This window comes from Suncus etruscus, chromosome 11 (assembly GCF_024139225.1).
Source record: "Suncus etruscus isolate mSunEtr1 chromosome 11, mSunEtr1.pri.cur, whole genome shotgun sequence".
Taxonomy (NCBI): domain Eukaryota; kingdom Metazoa; phylum Chordata; class Mammalia; order Eulipotyphla; family Soricidae; genus Suncus; species Suncus etruscus.
Window position 1 is genome coordinate 33,180,524 of NC_064858.1, and position 17,867 is coordinate 33,198,390.

Below are 17,867 nucleotides of genomic sequence, written 5' to 3' on the forward strand. Positions count from 1 at the left end.
CTTCTTTATTTAGTGAGAAGGGAGTAATGTATATTTGTTTTAAAACTTCTCTATCAATTGAAAGCCTAGCAAAAACATGTTTGCTGGATATAAATGGAAACAAATATTTAGAGAAAGTTTCTTCTGACTTCTATCCATCTTATAGGAAAAGGTAGAAACACTTGAAATTCTCTAAAAAAAAAAAGTTGATTGCATTCTTTTATGAGCTGAGTTACAATGTAGAGTAAGAAAGTGCATATTACTAAGTACAGTTTTAGTAGCAACTTCTGGGAAATGACTGTGTCTGTGACAGAAACCACATCCGGACAGCTTAATTTCAAGACCCTGGCATATCTATAGGGCAAAAGTAATCAAAGTTATAGAAAATACTGTGTGACTCTCTGATGTGTTATATGATTCCAAACTGGGCAAGCTCATGCAATTCCAGGTGACTGAAGGCCTCCCATGGACAAATCACCGTAATGTCTGCAAGAGAGGAGAAAAAGAACTTGTAAGTCAGTACAGCATTAGTAGAAGTGCCTTTTCTGACCAAGAAAAACATCCTCCAGCAGGAAACACCTTCCTCCCCCTCTCCTAATCTTTGTCCCAATTGACAATAAGCAGGAAGTTGTGTAAAATGGCCTTGTCACCCAGGAAAGATGAGAACAATTGCTCAGAGGGTCTTCGGTAGCTTCAGATGCCCCCAGAATACCACTCTTTTTCTGAGATAAATTTGTTGGTTTATTCTAAATTCTCTTTGAGAATGTGACCCAAGGAACTACTAGGCAGGGACTAGAGGAAGGAGGATGAAGGGGATGCAGACCAATAATCCCATGAGTCTCCTCAAAGTACAATCACTAAGGAAAAACAAATGAAATTCTGGCTATAGCTAAGGCATTAAATGAGAATTCTCTTAAACTGGAAACCCAGTCTCTTTAAATCTTCATGGCCTGGAAATCCACTCTCATTACCCACAGCTGAATTAGTCATTCTTGGGCTTCCTTAATTCGTTCTCAAGTTCTTACACTAATTATACATCATGGAGCTATCTCCAGGCAGCCTCTAACTCTATTTCTTTTCGATAGCAAGAAAATATTTTTGTCCCTGAGCTGTAAGAAAATTGGTTGATATCAGAAAATTAAACACACAGTGAAAAAATTCACTCAGTTGTTAAATATGGAATTCAAACCAGGTTGAAAATACCAGATTTCCCAGTATAAACCTCTTTCCACTATGTCCAAAATTTGGTCAGTTACGGGGCCGGGCAGTGGCGCTGGAGGTAAGGTGCCTGCCTTGCCTGCGCTAGCCTAGGACGGACCGCGGTTCGATCCCTCGGCGTCCCATATGGTCCCCCAAGCCAGGAGCGACTTCTGAGCGCATAGCCAGGAGTAACCCCTGAGCGTCACAGGGTGTGGCCCAAAAACAAAAACAAACAAACAAACAAACAAAAAATTTGGTCAGTTAAACATGTCTTCCAAAGCTCAGAGAAAATTTCCTGGTCTTATATACCCTAAGTCAAAGTATAGGAACAGTTGATTTAGAAAAATAAATGAGTTTTATGAACTGGTTTGTATTTGAGATTCCAAGAATGGCATTTGATTGCAAAAAGCAACCAAAGTGAGAAATACCAGGTGTGGAGAATAATTCCAATAAGCGCTATCATTTGTTAAAGGTTTATTAAATGGGGTCAGAGAGATTGTACAGTAGTTGGGACACTTGCTTTGCACAATGTCAACTCCAGTTTAATCCCCACTCTATAAATATGGTTCCTTGTACAATTCTAGGCATGACTCCTGAGCCCAGGGCAAGTAGGAAGACTTTGAGCACCACCAGGTATAACCCCAAAACAAGTAAACAAAAAATTATTCAAATGAGCTAAAAACTTACACTAGCACTAAAACAAGCACCAGAATGTTTATAATGCTTTTATTTGCAAGTATCAAAATTTGTATAGAATTAATCTTCACAGAGTCTCAGAACGGTTTTTTTCCCCAAGATGTTCTATGTAGGGTCTTTTGCAAAATATATCATTTTGGTTTACAGACCGTTTGGACCTCAGGAAAGTGTGGGTTCTATTACCTAAACTAAAGGATGCATTGCCTGGATCAAGAATAGCTCCAGGAGGTGACGCAAGCGGTAAGGTGTCTGCCTTGCTCAAGCAAGCGGGCTAGCCTAGGAGGGACCGAGGTTTGATTCCTTGGCGTCCCATATGGTCCCTCAAACCAGGAGCAATTTCTGAGCACATAGCCAGGCATAACCCCTGAGCATCAATGGGTGTGGCCCAAAACCAAACAAAGATAAATAACTAAACAAAAAAAAAAATAAGAATAGCTCCAGGAATAACCTTTCTATTCCCCATGGCAAAGGGCTCAGAAGTCATAACCTATTGGCCACATGAGACCTTCTCTCCTTGATATCTCAGGCCCCTTGTTACAGGATAATAAACTCCCAATGTGGCCCTTTAACCTAAGAATTTACTCTCTTGTAAATTTTTTATGTTATTATTGAATTGGGGGGGGGGATTTCTGCTATTAGTGTATCTGATGTTCAAATTTATTCACTTTTCAAAAGAACATGCAACAATGTGTATTTATTATGCAATAAAGAAAAAACCCAATCCTAGCAAATTAAAAATATTGTCCTGGGTGCAATCAGAGACAGTCAAGCCCTGTTCTGGGTGCCAGAGGATCTTCTGTCAAAAGAGGAAGGTGGTCAAGGAGTGGTTGGAGAGTAGGAAGTTTCCCCAAACTCCACCCTTTTTTCCAAAACTTTACTCAGTGGCTTAGAATGTCATTCAATTCCTCTATCTCTCAAATTTCTCTTACAATAAACAAAGAAGCTTTGATAGGATCTCTGAAAATCTTTTTGCCACAGAAGTTCAACAATTCAATAATTAGCTATTATTGGCCCTCAAAAATTGATTAGGAAAACAAGAGGATTAAATTTGGGCCTAGTCTGATTCCTTTTGGAGACTTTGTATCTGAGTATGTACTAATTTAGAAAGTTAGGTCCCAGATCTCTTGTCTTCAAAGGGCATGCTGCCTTAAGTATTGCTTATAAATTTAACTGTCCCTATGCCTAAAGAACAAAGTTACAAAAGTGAAATACCTCACCTGTTCCTAGCCCCTCCATGCCTGGAATGTCATCTCCAAACCTATGGACAAAAATACAAGTAAAATGAGAAAATATCAGAGCAAGGTAGAGTTTCTTGACTTACTAGGTAATCATAGCTTTACGTTTTATATTTGAAAATCCCTTTCACTTAAAATAAAATAGGCAAAGAAAATGCCACAGAGGAAAAGTTTGAGACCATTGTGTTTCAAGGTAGGAATCAGTTTCCCTGTAAAAATTTAATCTAAGATAATAGAGTACAAAAATTATAATCAGGATCAATTTAGGCCAGGTTTACTTTTTAAAATAGAAATTCAAATGGAAATGCACTATGAAGAATATTATAGCTATTCATCCATCATTTTTGTATAGAAGAGCATTTCTTACACACCTGTTTTTAAGCACTGTGTGCCTCACATTGAGGTAGATAGCAGGAGTTACGAAAAGAGAAAACATACTAATTTGTGGGGTATTTAAAAAAAAAGATAGTAAGGTTAATAATATCCAAATGCAATAAAAACAAAAGCCAGGAAGGACTAGTCCATGGTAGGAAGCTTGCCACACGAGTACGGGAATGCACTTAGGGCAGAGAACGTACCACTAGAGAGATGGTAGTTGAAAATGATCACACTAGACAAAAAGTAGGTGCTAAAAGGAGGTAAAGTGATATTCATGATGGGGGGAGCAGTAACGAAACTGGGGATATCAGTGATATCAGTGATATCAGCACTAGTGAAGGGATGCATATGTGTTGAAACATTGACTGAAACTCAATCATGAGCAACTTTGCAACCGTGTATATCACAATGATTCAATTTTAAAAATTATTAATTAAAAAGGAAAATATAAAAAAGGAAACACATTTTATGAAGATAATCTAGGAAAATAGAAGTTAATGAATAGATGCCTTGTAAAATAACAGTTTACTGAAATTTCAAAATGCAAACATAGGGATAGATCATATTTGTCCAAGAGAGCTAATAATGACTTCAAAAAAGGAATTACCCTGGGGCTAGCTCAGAAGGCTGGTGCACAAGCTTTGTACATAGGCTACACAGGCTTTAATTCACAGCACAGAATAGCTCCCCACTCAACACCCTCAGAAACAATTTCTCCCAGTCACTGAACAGGAACTAGCTTCTGGATACCACCCAATAAAAAGCATTTATTTACAGATGTGTGTGGATAATGAGTAGACTCTATGAACCAAAGTTAGAACAGTGATTCCCAAACATGTTTCTTGAATGCCCCCCCCCCAAAAAAAAAGAGGAGAGAGAAAAAAGAATAAAAAGAAAAAAGTGGGAACATAAGCATAGTACAGCAATAAGGGTGCCTGCGCTGCATGCAGCAGAACAGGACTTGTTCTCTTAGAAGTCCCCACTAGAAGTGAACCCTGAGCAGAACCAGGAATGAAACTTTATTTCATTCAAACATACCTGCTTTAAGATTATTTCTAACTTTTATGCTAAATGTTTTCTGTAAATGATTTAGATGACTATTTTAATGTGATTGTAAGAGACATTGTTTTTTCTTAAATATCCTCATCCCAATGGATCCCATTTATTTATAAGTATTTAACAAATTTTCCCCATCACCACCACCAAGAAAAAAAAAAGAAGAGAAGAGAAGAGAAAGTTACTATATTCTTGCAAAGAAAGAATATGAGGGAACAAGAAAAATCTAAGATTTTAAGACTAGAAAATAAAGTTTGTTCTGGAAGGCAGATTAAAGCATGTAATGTGTTGGTGAAGTGAAGCCATCAAGAAAGTTTGGGAGATCAAAACAAAAAATTGTTTAACAGAGTTCATTTTGCTGTGTTCAGTTTGTCCTTTAACCTAGTTGAAAGCGAAAAGGACTTCAGGAAAAGGACTTCCTACCTAACAACATGAATCAGCAAAGATTATGTGGGAGAGGAAAGTAAAGGATGGAGTGGAAAATTTTGAAAGTCCATTTTGTATGGTGGGGCCTTTATTTCTCAAAACCAAAGCAGCCTTTTAGAGGAAAAGAATACAAACTCCTCTTTTTCAACTTAGCCTTACCCTTTAACGCCTTTCTTAGGAGGTTTGCTTTTGAATTGGCGGGTCTGTCTCTGCTTGAACTTGGGGGGGCCTTTGCGTGGGTTGGTGGGACCCTGGTTTGAAGCTGGAGGAGGAACCAAAGTGCTGTTGTCACTCATTCTGATGGTCCTCAGTAGCCAGTGATTCTCTTTCAGGCTCCTTAGGTGGTAAGAGATAAAAAGACAGGTCAGGAATTTGGATGAATGGAGAACATAGCTTGTTATATCCCCACTGGAAACTGGGGAAGAAAAGCATCTTGAGAGCTAGGAGGTGACATAAGTGACAGAGCACATGCCTGGTATATGTGAGGTCTTGAGTTGAATCACCAGCACTCAATGCTCAGTCTCTGATTTTTTAAGTAAGTCAAAGATTTGTTTTTATAACTTCCTTACTTCATTCAGTGCCAATATATGTTAACGTTCTGCTAACATTCGTTCTCTCACATGAACTTTGGTTCATTAGATCTTTCTACCACACTGCAGCTTTCCTTCAACCTTAAACTGTATAACTTCATCAACGTTTTCACATTACTTTCAAATTCACATATTATTCTTGCTTCCAGGATTAATTTTTCTTATTTATATGTTTCCTTGTCTTTATAGTGAAAAACTACTGTTTTCATCCCCTCCTCTTGTTTCAGAGAAGCACATTGAGCAATGTGGATGCTGGTACCAAAGCGAATGAACCTGTTTATTCAACAGGTTATTCAGGCCTCTCAATAAGCTGTTTATTCAAGTAAACTGGTTTTAATCCCCATGGTGCCACTTTTTCATGAGACTGAGTTCCCACTTTACCTTCACTTCTATGGCCTCAGAACTTCCTATGACAAATCCATGCACTCAGTGGTGCATGTGTATGTTGAATGACTCAGTAAATAAATGAACTTGAACTAATCACCTTCAACATTGGGCCTGAGATTCTGATTGTAATCTTATAATTTAAACCATAGGCAGGACCTCAGCTGCTTTCACCTCACAGAACTCACAGTGACTGAAGAATATCCCAGCCTGTCCTATTCCCACTTAGTGGGATTCCTGCCCTATGCACCCCAGCTTTTCTCATTAACAAGCCAAGTTCAGGCCTCTTCTAGGTAGAATCGTGAGAGTCATGATTGAGTGTTCAAGAGCTGCTTTATTATCAGAGAATACCACAGGTAATTGAAACCTCCTGGCTTTCCCAAAGCCAGAGAAGAAAACTCGAGAATTTCTTGGGAATCATTTCTTGGGAAGCCCCCAACTTTCCTTCCTTCTGGAGTGTGCCTCTCAGGATTAAGATGTCAAGTCTGAGCAGTATTATAGCCCATCCCTTCACACCCCTCACCACCCAGTCAAAATTGAATTTTAAATAAGTAACAAGTGGATTTTTTTTAGTATAAATATATTCTCAGTATATTCCAAGTACGAGGTATTTGAAATAAGATCTCTTGTTTTGTGAAGCAGTTCTCAGGAGCAGCTTTCTATGTTTGACTGAGAGCCCTATAAAGTGAGTGGTAATCCTAATCATTTCAGTTTCCTTTGAGGTAAATACATGGCCATGAATATGCTCTCTCAATCAAATAGACTTTATTTCAAATTCCTCTTTACTAAACTGGTTGTGTGATCTTAAATATCTTGAGTAACACTTCTGGGTCTCATTCCAATTATCAGATGATGAAAATATCTTTTTTCAATGGTTTGGGGCACAATTAAAAGGGATACTACAGCAGATTGAGTTTCTGGAACACAATATTCAAAAGTAATCAGGCACCAAAGCACCAGGAAGTCCAGGACACTGCAAACTCCAGGAATATGTTGGAACAAGTTCACAGGACCCCAGCACATCTCACAAACACTCATGGGCCAATTGCTGAAGAATCTTTGCTATGCACAGGCAGGTTATCGTCCCCAAGAGTGTAATGATCTCCAGGATAATCTAATGACTCAACCAGCCCAATTCTCAGTTTAGACCTGGTCCCATCATTCTTCTCAGAAAAAAAAAATCTTGAATTCTTTTGACACGCCAATTGACAACCCAAAGAGCTTAAAATCACACTTGACACTCATCTTCCCTTGATCACACATCCCCTTTCTTCTTGTGGTTCTTGCATATTTACATAACTTTGAAGTTGCACCCCTCCCACCCCATTACCCCACCCGCTAGACTTGCATGCACTTCCTGTATCATCTTAAAGGTGAATGATGAATTCTGTAAAGGAATTTTCCTCTAAAAGAGTGACTGAACAGTAGTCTGGTTAAGCTGGATCCTCCTGTCCATCAAACTTTGCCTAGGGACACTTAATAATTTATTAAGTATTTTATATATAATAATTCATTTTTCAGGAGATATCAGCTTTATTCAGTGGATAAGGCTTAATAATTCATTTCTAATCTGCCTACAAAAGTCGGACAATCCATGATGTGTTACTTCCATAGATATTTCCAGCAAATCTCCCTAAAAACTTGTGGAACAGGGAAGATCACATATGATACAAATATTCCTGACTCTGAGTCACTGATGTCACCTAATATTAATTCTTCCCCAGTTCCCTTTCCTGAAGATTCAGAGGGCATCCCTGACACTGATAATCTTGAACCCAGATCAGACTTACTCTTAGGAGAGAAGAGGTATGATATTTTTGCCTTCAAAATAATTTATTCATTTGTAAACACAGGCTTTCCTGTTTTTTAAAGCAATATTAGTTCTTCCCCTTTTGAAGATTACACAGTTTTTGCAGAAAATGGATACAGAAAATTTTCAAGACATAGTTTTTCAGCGAGCTGGGTTAGTATCAGTGATCTTAGTGTCTGCTGACTCAGAAAGCAGAGTTCAACTGTAGGAAACAAAAATGGAGAATTCTCCATAAACTCCAGCTGAAGAGTGGCAGTTCTAGAAGACTGTTTTAAGTCAGGACACCTCATACGGTCACCGCCCCTTATTTCTACTTCCTTCTTTCTCTGCAAAGATATGACAGATGCAGTTTCATGGTTGCTAAACTAAAATCAGTTATTGTAGGACATTGGTACTGGAGTTCTCTTTACTTCCCAAAGAAGCTACTCCTTAGATGTCACTCAGGGCTCTTTCAAGGTGGAGAGTTCAAAATTTGGAACAGAGGAAGATTTGAATCAAACTCAAACTGAACCCATAAAACAAAAACAAGAACAATAATCCAGCAAGAAGGTTGCTTCAGCTCGGAACAAACAACCTCAGGACTCTTGGTGGGAAAAGGTGAAGCCACTGGCATGAAACTGTGGTGTCCCTAATGCTCACACTCAGCTGCCCTGTACCCCAAGTGCCCATGTCAGCAGCTCCTTGGTGTCTGGGCCAAATTGTCAAGTAAATCTTGAGAGTAAAGAACCATGTTCTTCTCTGTGACCACTTAATGCCCCAGATCCCCTCTTTCCCAGAACACTGTTTGTTCTGGCGCCACAAAAAGGGAGGGTGAGTTGTGGGTTCCTTTTAAATGAATTTAGTAATTAAGGTTTTGCAGTGACCTTACCATAGCCAACTTCACCTACCTCCTTGTCACATGCCATGATCTGGAAGATTGGGTCTATTACCTTCATGTTTCTCCCATTTTCATCCACAGAGGATCTGTGTGTTCTTTTGCTATATTTCTTTGTTTTATAGCCAGATCACCCTTAACCACACAAAACCCTTCCATCGTATCCTGTTTAAACTTACCAGAAATGGGAAAATACTCACGGAGCTGAAATTTGTTCTTATAAGCTGTCCAGTAGCCTTCTTTACTGTAGATTACTAAAAAGGGTTTGCATCCTGATTTATCTCTTTGTAATACCCTCAAGCAGCCTAATCACCACGTCATAAGCTAGACCAACCAAGGTGCAAAGAAATTGGAAGATTATATGTAAGGTGAGCTTGGGTCAGGTTTAGGAATTTCCTGATAATCTGCTGTTCTTACAAAATTGGCATGGGATAGTTTCTGTCAATAAATTGATGTCAAAGTTATAAGCTCACTCAGAGTCACTATCCAAGAGCAACTTGTCATTTTGTGATCCAATACCTCTTATTCTTTTCCATTTCTACCTTTGTCATTACTAAGTCTGTTTCCATTCCTCCGTTAGCCACAAAAAAACAGATACAATTTCTCATTCTCTCTTTCACACACACATACACATATACACAAATGTACACATGTGTACACACGTGACCATAATGCTTATGGGATGAACAATGACTAGAAAGGGTGGCCATGGATTTTTTGCTGCTGTGGAGAGAGGGTCATGAGAGCAGTAACACAGAAATGCACAAAATTGTCCTATAAACCCTGTGCCTTTTCAGAGAGATGGAACCAAACAGAACAAGGATCAAAGATTCTTGATTATGTATGTATACATTACACACACACACACACACACACACACACACACACACACACACACGGCATCTGACAGAAGAAGACCAGAAGTGAGAGCTAGAGAACTATTACCTGATTATATTTATTTAAAGTTGATTATTGGGTCTTCCTCTGTTGAATTCATGCTAGCAGCCCAGTGATAAAACAAAGAGACCACAAGATAATCAAGTCACAAAGCGGGGTTTTATATGCTTGGCTAGCTAAGGCTCCAAGACTTCGACCTGGGACCAGGGTTTCAGTCAAGGACCCCAAGTCACTTTTCCACTCGGGTTAAATGGCCATTGCATACATGCGCTAGAGCTGAATGTACAGCCCAGGAAGCAGATAAAAGGGATACACCATTCAAATGCCACAAGACACATAATTCAGATGTTATAAGGCTGATCTGTTAAGGCCTATCCCAAGTGCATGGACGTGGGTGCCGTGTTCAGGATGTGGGTGCTGTGTTCCGGGTCTTGTGTCTCCCTGTCTCCAACTCTTATCTGAAGGCCACATTCCCACAAGCTAACCAGGGGCTTATACAGAAGCAGCTTAGCAAAAGCATAAATTTTCATGGGGAAAGAGGGAACCTCAGAATTCTACACTTCATCCTGCAGAATGAGGAGCCCAGCACAGTTCATAGAGGCACTTGGTTTCAGTCTTCAGACTGCTGCGAGCCACTTGTATTAATTATTTTAGCAATTCAACTTTTAAATGACCATAGCCTATATGCAAGAATTATTAAGATTTTTTGAAAAACTGTCAGAGAGACATTAAGTGACTTACTTAAGATTCTATATAAATTAGCAGTAGAGCCAAGTCTGGGAAAACCATGTTGTCTGGTGTTCCTCCAATACTAAATCCAAGAACACATGGAACAAGATGCATGTGTTGGTATTCACACTTAGGCCTTGCCAGTGAATTAAATTTATTTATAACAAATTTAATTTTATTTATAAAGGAATTGTATTCTATAAGTTATGCAAGGAAAGATCCTTAATTTGCAATCTCAAAATAATTACTTGGGAAGCTAAAGATTAAGGTTTGGGTTAGTATTTTTTGTTTGTTTCTTGGTTTGCTCAGGTCTGGAGTAGAAGGATGAGATCACACAACTGGAATAATGTTTAATACCTCAATTCATCTGCCAACAAGATCCCGACACTGGTCAGCCTGGGCCATCCCCCCAAAGGAGAGAAAGCCCAACCCAAGGTCATGAAGATTGTATAGGGGAAGGATATAGGGAGGTGTCAGCTGTCTGATGATTCTTAAAATAATTGGCTATTTTCTAGGAGTACCTTCCTACAGCTCCCTTGTCCTTCCCTTATAGGCTACCTGGTATGGCCAGGTAGCTTGGAGCAGGGTCTATGGAAATTATACCATGTGGTTCTCACAAAATGGCATCTCTTCCTTCTCAAACCTGAGAAGAAGCCTACCATGTGGCCTTTACAAAACGGTATTCCTCCTTGTTCAGAATTCAGGTCCCAACAGGTTCAGTATAAGATATTTTTTGTTTTATTGTCTGCTTTGAGTTTGTTTTGTTTTGTTTTTCACCAATATTAGGAAAAAAATGAAAGCATAAAATCCCCTGCAGAATCAGCAGTTCGTTCTCCTAACAGGGCGGTGCATTTCCTTCTCTGTATCTCCAGTACCATTCACACCAGCCTACAAACTAAGCATATGGATATTTTGATGCATAATTACCAAACTCTTACACATTCTTCATTTGTGGTAGAAAGAGCACAGTTTCCAAGGGCTGTGAAATGAGCAAAGAGCTAAGTATTTTAATAAGTTGCTACTCAAAATGTAGCAGCACTCAAAATGTAGCAGCACAGGGACTAACTACATTTGTTAGAAAAGCCAGATTTAAGACCCTGCTTTAGACTCATTGAAGTCAAACTCTGCCTTCTAACAGTGACTTAGGGTGATTTGTTAGGCCATTAATGATGAGAAAAGTATTATTCTAGACCAATGATGTTTTGGCTTGGTTTTGCCATGTCTCTCTTAGGTGCGATTACTGATTCTTTGAGGATCAATTTCCTGATATGTAAAATCAGTATCTTTGAACATTCCAGAGTTCTCAATTGTTTTTTTAACTCTCTGCACTTCAGAGAGATAAATCACATTTATCAACAATAGGATTTGTAACCCAGTTATTTTATAAGGTAGTGGGGGAAGGTTACTGTGAGACAGCTTTTTTTTGGAAAGAAGAGTTAATACAAAGACATAGAAGATTCCAAAGAAAGGAAAGGAAGTCTTAAAGGGTATGGTGAAAAGTCAAGTATTTAGATGACACTACTATGCAAATAGTATGGACAGTTTTCAATAAATTCATAATCAAGCTTCTGCATGATCCAGCTATTTCCCTTCTGGGTGTCTATTCCCAGGACAGATAAACACTCATTCCAAAGTACATATGCACACCACTATTCATTACAGCATTCATTATAATAGCTAAGATTTGGAATCAACCTAAATGAGTAATTTTTTAAATTATAGTACTTTAATTAAAAAACTTAAAAACTAAAAAAGAATTAAAAACCTCACCATAAACATATTATCAGGAAGGTATAAGGAAGAAATCATTTAGCAAAATACTACTCCAGTCAAACATCATAAAAAATATATTGTCAATCTTTGTCTATCAGTAAAGGTTCAGTAGGGTAAACTCAGAAATAATGAACTAGCCCTCTTTAACTATGTAATATTAAAGAAAACCACCCAACAATCCTGGACATTTGTTTCCAGCCAGTGCTCTTAAGACACCTCTCTTCTCATCTTCTACTTATTACTGGTTAAATAGTCAACATTAAACTTTGAATGAGTGGCTCAACAGTATAGACTATAGAGAAAAGAGGAAAGAATCAGTGAATTTAAGATAGGACAACATAAAAAGTATCATCTGAAAAAAGAGAAAATTGAATTAGTAGAATCTCAGAGACCAGTGAAATGTAAAGATTCACACTATCATGTCATCAGAGTTCTAAAATAAATGAAGAAACAGGTAAAACTAAGTGTCTAAAAAATAAAAATTTCCCAAATTTGCTGAAAGAAATAATCTTTGGAATTAAAAACAGACCAAGCCCCCAACTTCAAATATCTTAAATTATAATCAAAATTAAAGAAAAAAGTATTGAAAGCAACCAAAAAAGAAAAATAAAGAGTGCCATGTTTTCCTTGTTGGTGGTTTTCTTTTGGGAAAAGCAATTTGAATGGCAATAGATTTGTCACCAGAAGCCAAGGGTTCAGAAGAAGTAACACAAAAAGTTTTAAGGTCAGAAAAAAAATAAGTCCTCCAAATTGCATAGAATGAATATATCCTTCGGGAATAAATAGAAAATAAAAATATCTCCAGGCAAAGGAAACTAAAGGGAAAATACTAAGTAATTGGAAAGTAATTAAAAATCTTAGCTGTCCTGTAAGCTGCTTACAAGAGCACTAATCTCCAATCTTCCTTTAGTGTTTCTTAAAATACTACTGAGAAGAAAGGCATACATTGAAGTTGTGTTTCCTTTACATTTGAAATCCCCAAGATTGAGGTGCCTATCCAAAAAGAAGTAGAACAGATTTTTGAGGGAAACATTAGATGTGAGAGAAGAATATATAAGAGTTTCCACCTTCTCATATTTATGAATTCTACAGAAAACCACTGTTAATCTTGAAAAATATAACTTACTAATTTATAATACTCTCATTAAGATAATAAAGAGTTCAAAGTTCATTTCCTAAATTTAGTTTCCTCATTCATGAAAAATAATTGGAGGGGGCATTTCCGGTGGCACTCAGGAGTTACTTACATCAGGCTCTGCACTCAGAAGTTACTCCTTGGCATGGGATGTCGGGAATTGAATCCAGGTCAACTCCATGCTAGGAAAATGCCCTACCTGCTGTGCTACACACTCCCAGCCCCACTCATGAAATTTTTTGATAATGAAACGAGACAAAGACTTACAACAAAGGAAAATATAGACCAAAATCTATCCTAAACTTAAATGTAAAATCCTTAACAAAATACTACCCAAAAAATTACAGCTGCCTATAGAAAATTTCATCAGTATCAAATAAATATTAAAAAGTGACCAAGTATAACTTTTTACATTTTCAAAACTTATTTGATATTCAAACCTCAATGAATATAATGTACTGTACCATCAGGCTAAAGAAGAAAATGATATGATCCATGTCAACTGATATAGAAAATTCATTTGACAAAAATCTGATACACATCCATAATAAAACACTCCTAATAAACTAAAAGGGGGAGAGAAGCTCATAAAGAGTATATTTAAAAAATCTACAGTTAACATTGTAGTTTATAAAATAACAAACTATGGACTTTCTAAGACCAGAAATAAATGAAAGATGTTTGTTTTTATTACTTTTACTCAATGTGGCACTGGAAGTTCTGGCCAGTGAACTAGAGATAAAATAAATAAAATCTATATATAGGAGAAATTGATCTTTATACTTATAGATGATATGAGTATCTACACTAAAAAAATCTTTTTAAGTCCTCCTGTAACTAATTAATGAGTTTAGCAAAGTTGAATGATGATAGATTAATATACAAAGATCAATATATGTTATGAATTAGTCCAAATTAAAATTAAGTGTAACTCTAGTTATAATTATATTAATAAGTGAAATATTTGCAAATATAGATTTAACAATATGGATAGGGTTTATGTAATAAAAACTACAAGTGCTGCTTAACAAAATAGAAGACCTAAACAGTTGTAGAACTCTTGGAAGATTCTTGGTCAGAGAGATAGCATGGAGGTAAGGCGTTTGCCTTTCATGCAGAAGGATGGTGGTTCGAATCCCTGCATCCCATATGGTCCCCTGTGCCTGCCAGGGGCGATTTCTGAGCATAGAGCCAGGAGTAGCCCCTGTGCGCTCCTGGGTGTGACAACAGAACTCTTGGAAGATTCAACAGTGGTGATGATGTCAATTCTCCCTAAATTGATTTATGTGTATTATAATTTTTATCAAAACTTCAAGCCAGATTTTCTGTTGACAAGATAAAGTTTTTTTTTCTGAAATTTATATGGAAGGGAAGCAGGAAGACCCTGATACAGTAAAAATGAATTTTTAAAAAAGGAAGGACCCAGTTTAAATCCTGACATCCCATATGGTCCCCCAAGCCTTCCAGGAGTGACTTCTGAGCAGAGAGCCAGGAGTAAGCCCTGAACACCACCAGGTGTGACCCAAACACAAGCAAAAAAGACACACTATTTAACAATAATAGTCAGGATAATATGGTGCTTACAGAGACTCAAAGATCAATTAAACAGAGTAAAAAAACCCTGACTCAAATATGCCCACTTAATTTTTTGCAAAGAAACAAAGAATTTGAATGAGAAGATGTTCCACAACTGATGTGGGAGAATTGAATGCCTGGTGTATGGATAAATGACACTGGAGCCTAAACATTTCTTCTAAAACAAATTAAGCACCAATAAAAGGTGAATATTAACCAGAATATCACATATAGTGTACCTAAAACTTACTTCTAGCTCTCACACCTGGTATAAATTAAGTTAAGAATACATCACAGATAGAATTGTAAAACTACAAATAATTTGAAAAAACTAAGCAAAAGAGGTTTTAGGTGTGCCAATAAAAAACACAGTCTCTGTATAAAAGCTAATATGTTTGGTTTCATCAAAAAGTGTAATATTGGGCCCCAAAAGATAGCACAGTGGGTAGGGCATTTGCCTTGCATACGGCTAGCCTGGTTTGATCCCCAGCATCCTGTATGGTCCCCTGAGCCTGCCAGGAGTGATTTCTGAGTGCAGAGTCAGGAGTAACCCCTGAGTGCCTGTGGGTGTGACCAAAAACAAACAAAAAAAAACCTCTTTTAGAGGTTAAACCTCTAAAAGAATGAATACATAAATTATATTCAGAAAGAAAATAATGTGTCCAACAAGAGAATCACATCTAGCATTCACAAAGAATTTTTGATTTTAACAAAAGCATCTTATTTTAAAAATAGGACAAATAAGAATAACACTTTACTGAGGAAGATATTCAGATTGCAAGTGATACTAAAAGGGAAGTCTACCATAACCATCCATTAGGGAAGTGCGAGTGAAAACCACAATAAAGAAATGAATCAATGTGGCTCTCTAGTGGCTGACCATTCCTGTAGAGAGAATAGTTTTTGAAATGGAACCTCTTTTCATATCAGGAGCAGAGAGCAGGAAGCCGGGACTAGAAGAAAATGAGGCAAAGGCCATATATTAGTAGGCATCCCATATGGTCTCCCCCAAGCCTCCAGGAGTAAATTCAGAGCACAGATCCTGGAGTAACTCCTGAGGGCTACTGGGTGTGGCCCCCAAAACAAAACAAAACAATACAAAAAAGGTGATATTCTAGGAAATTAATTTGGAATGGTGTAGCATTCATGTGGAACTGAATAATTGGCTTCTGACACAGTCCACTATGTGGAGGACACTATATGAACTATATGCTAATATTTTCACTATTATAGGGACATGGCATTATTTGTCCATTATATGTGGCATTATATGTCCACTGTGATAGGGACATGCCATGTGCCACTGGTATGTCCTTCATAAATGAACCCTGACACAGAGGAGTCAAGGTTCATTGATAGGATTATTGGTGATAGGTTGAAAGTAGAGCTTTCATTTTCCCATCTTGGCCAATTTCTCTCTCTCTCTCTCTCTCTCTCTCTCTCTCTCTCTCTCTCTCTCTCTCTCTCTCTCTCTCTCTCTCTCTCATTTGTAATGGTTTTAAAATAAATGTTTTCAAATTTCACAATTATGCTGTGGAATTTTTTTGGGGGGGGCCACACTCAGTGATGCTCAGGGTCTACTCCTGGCTATGCACTTAGAAATTGTTCCTGGCTTGGGGGATCACATGGGACGTCGGAGGATCAAACCATGGTCCATTCTAGGCTATCAGGGCAAGGCAGACACCTTACCCTTTGACCACAGCTCCGGCCCAGTGTGGAATTTTTTAAAATAAATTCTTGGCTCCAACTCTAGAGATCTGGTATAGTTGGTCTGGTGTTGGTACTGTGCATTTGCATTTTAAACAGATTCCTAGGGGATGTTGAGCTGCTGCTCCATAGACCATCCTTTGAGCAAACTGGTTTGTTGTGTTTTGAATGTTTATTGTAAAAATATTGGTTTTAAACTTTATATAGATTTCAGGGGTATATTAGTATATTCCAACATGCATACACACTACATTATGATGTCTGCCAACTGTCTTGTTTCCATTCATCTCCCTACACTTTAATATGCTGCTTTTTGCTATCTGTAATCCTATAATCAGAATCTAGGTTTTGGCTTTGTTTGTTTGAAACACAAGTTGAAATACAAGTTTATATAGCTTACTCTATGTCAAAAAATATTTCCTAGAAATATAGCTTGTTTTCAAACAACTCTTAGCATGTCTAAAACCAAGCCTCAATACAATCTCCTCAATACAACCATGCTTACCTTTATGACATCTTAGTTGGCAATAGCACTAAGGACCCAGTAAGAAAACTGTCAGTCATCTTTGAGTCCTCATTGTTCCTCACTCTCAGATTTCCATATTGTTAGGGTCTGGAGTTGAAGGACGAGATATGCAATTGAAACAAAACAAAACAAAGCTTTATATCTGTCTACCAGCATGTCCCAAGCTGACCCATCAGGGCCATCTCTCAAAAAAGGTGACCCCATCCCACCCCATGGACTACAAACAAGTTTATATAGGGTATATACAAGAGCTGTTTCATCTTTAAACTAATAGGCTGGCATGGAGAGGAGGTGGCTTTCCACAATTACTGCTATCTTAGCCCTAACAAGATAGCTGTTGTGGCCAGTTGTCCCGGGGTAGTGTTTATGGTTTCTAAGAGCCTTGAGAGGCATGAGAAAGCTATGAGAAAGCTGTGAGAGTTTGCAACTAGAAATAGACTATAAGCACCATATGGAACCCTTAACACTGACTGACAAAATGGCATCACTTCTGCTCTAGGGTCCACACGTATCTCATTAATCATCAATTTGACAGATTGCAACTAAATATTTCTCTAAAACTGGACATGTCTGTATTTCTGTCTGTATTTCTATAATGAGTATCTTGATTTGGGCCTGAACAATCTCCATGCACCTCCTTTACTGTCACTGGTGTGCCAGTGCTCATGGGATCAAGACCCAGTTGCTTATTTTCATAGCCTATCAAGTCCACTGTGATCTGGACCCTGCCCCCTATCCACAAACTCATCCTTTGTAATGTACATTTTATAGTACAACTATTTAAAATTTTGTCCTACTTCCTGTGTACATCATACAGTTTTAGAATATGTCTGTGCTCATACTTCCCCCTTTACCTTGAATTCATTTTTCTCTACTTCCAACCTCCCCACATCAACT

At 37.8% G+C, this 17,867-nt stretch overlaps 1 protein-coding gene across 1 annotated transcript; it reads right to left on the minus strand.

The window, feature by feature from the left end:
• Window positions 1-388: 388 nt before the first annotated feature.
• On the minus strand, window positions 389-5,266 carry PDE6H (phosphodiesterase 6H). The gene is made up of 3 exons (XM_049783717.1): window positions 5,130-5,266; window positions 3,093-3,133; window positions 389-465 (listed from the first exon to the last, which is right to left on the minus strand). Exons 1-3 carry the CDS (start codon window positions 5,264-5,266, stop codon window positions 389-391), a joined length of 255 nt encoding a protein of 84 aa, XP_049639674.1.
• Window positions 5,267-17,867: the final 12,601 nt, after the last annotated feature.

Coding starts and splice junctions, on each gene's coding strand:
- PDE6H (XM_049783717.1), bottom strand. CDS start 5,266: ATGAGTGACAACAGCACTTTGGTTCCTCCTCCAGCTTCAAACCAGGGT. Junction 3,134..5,129: donor CCTAAGAAAGGCGTTAAAGG/GTAAGGCTAAGT, acceptor TTTTGTCCATAG/GTTTGGAGATGACATTCCAG. Junction 466..3,092: donor CATGGAGGGGCTAGGAACAG/GTGAGGTATTTC, acceptor CCTCTCTTGCAG/ACATTACGGTGATTTGTCCA.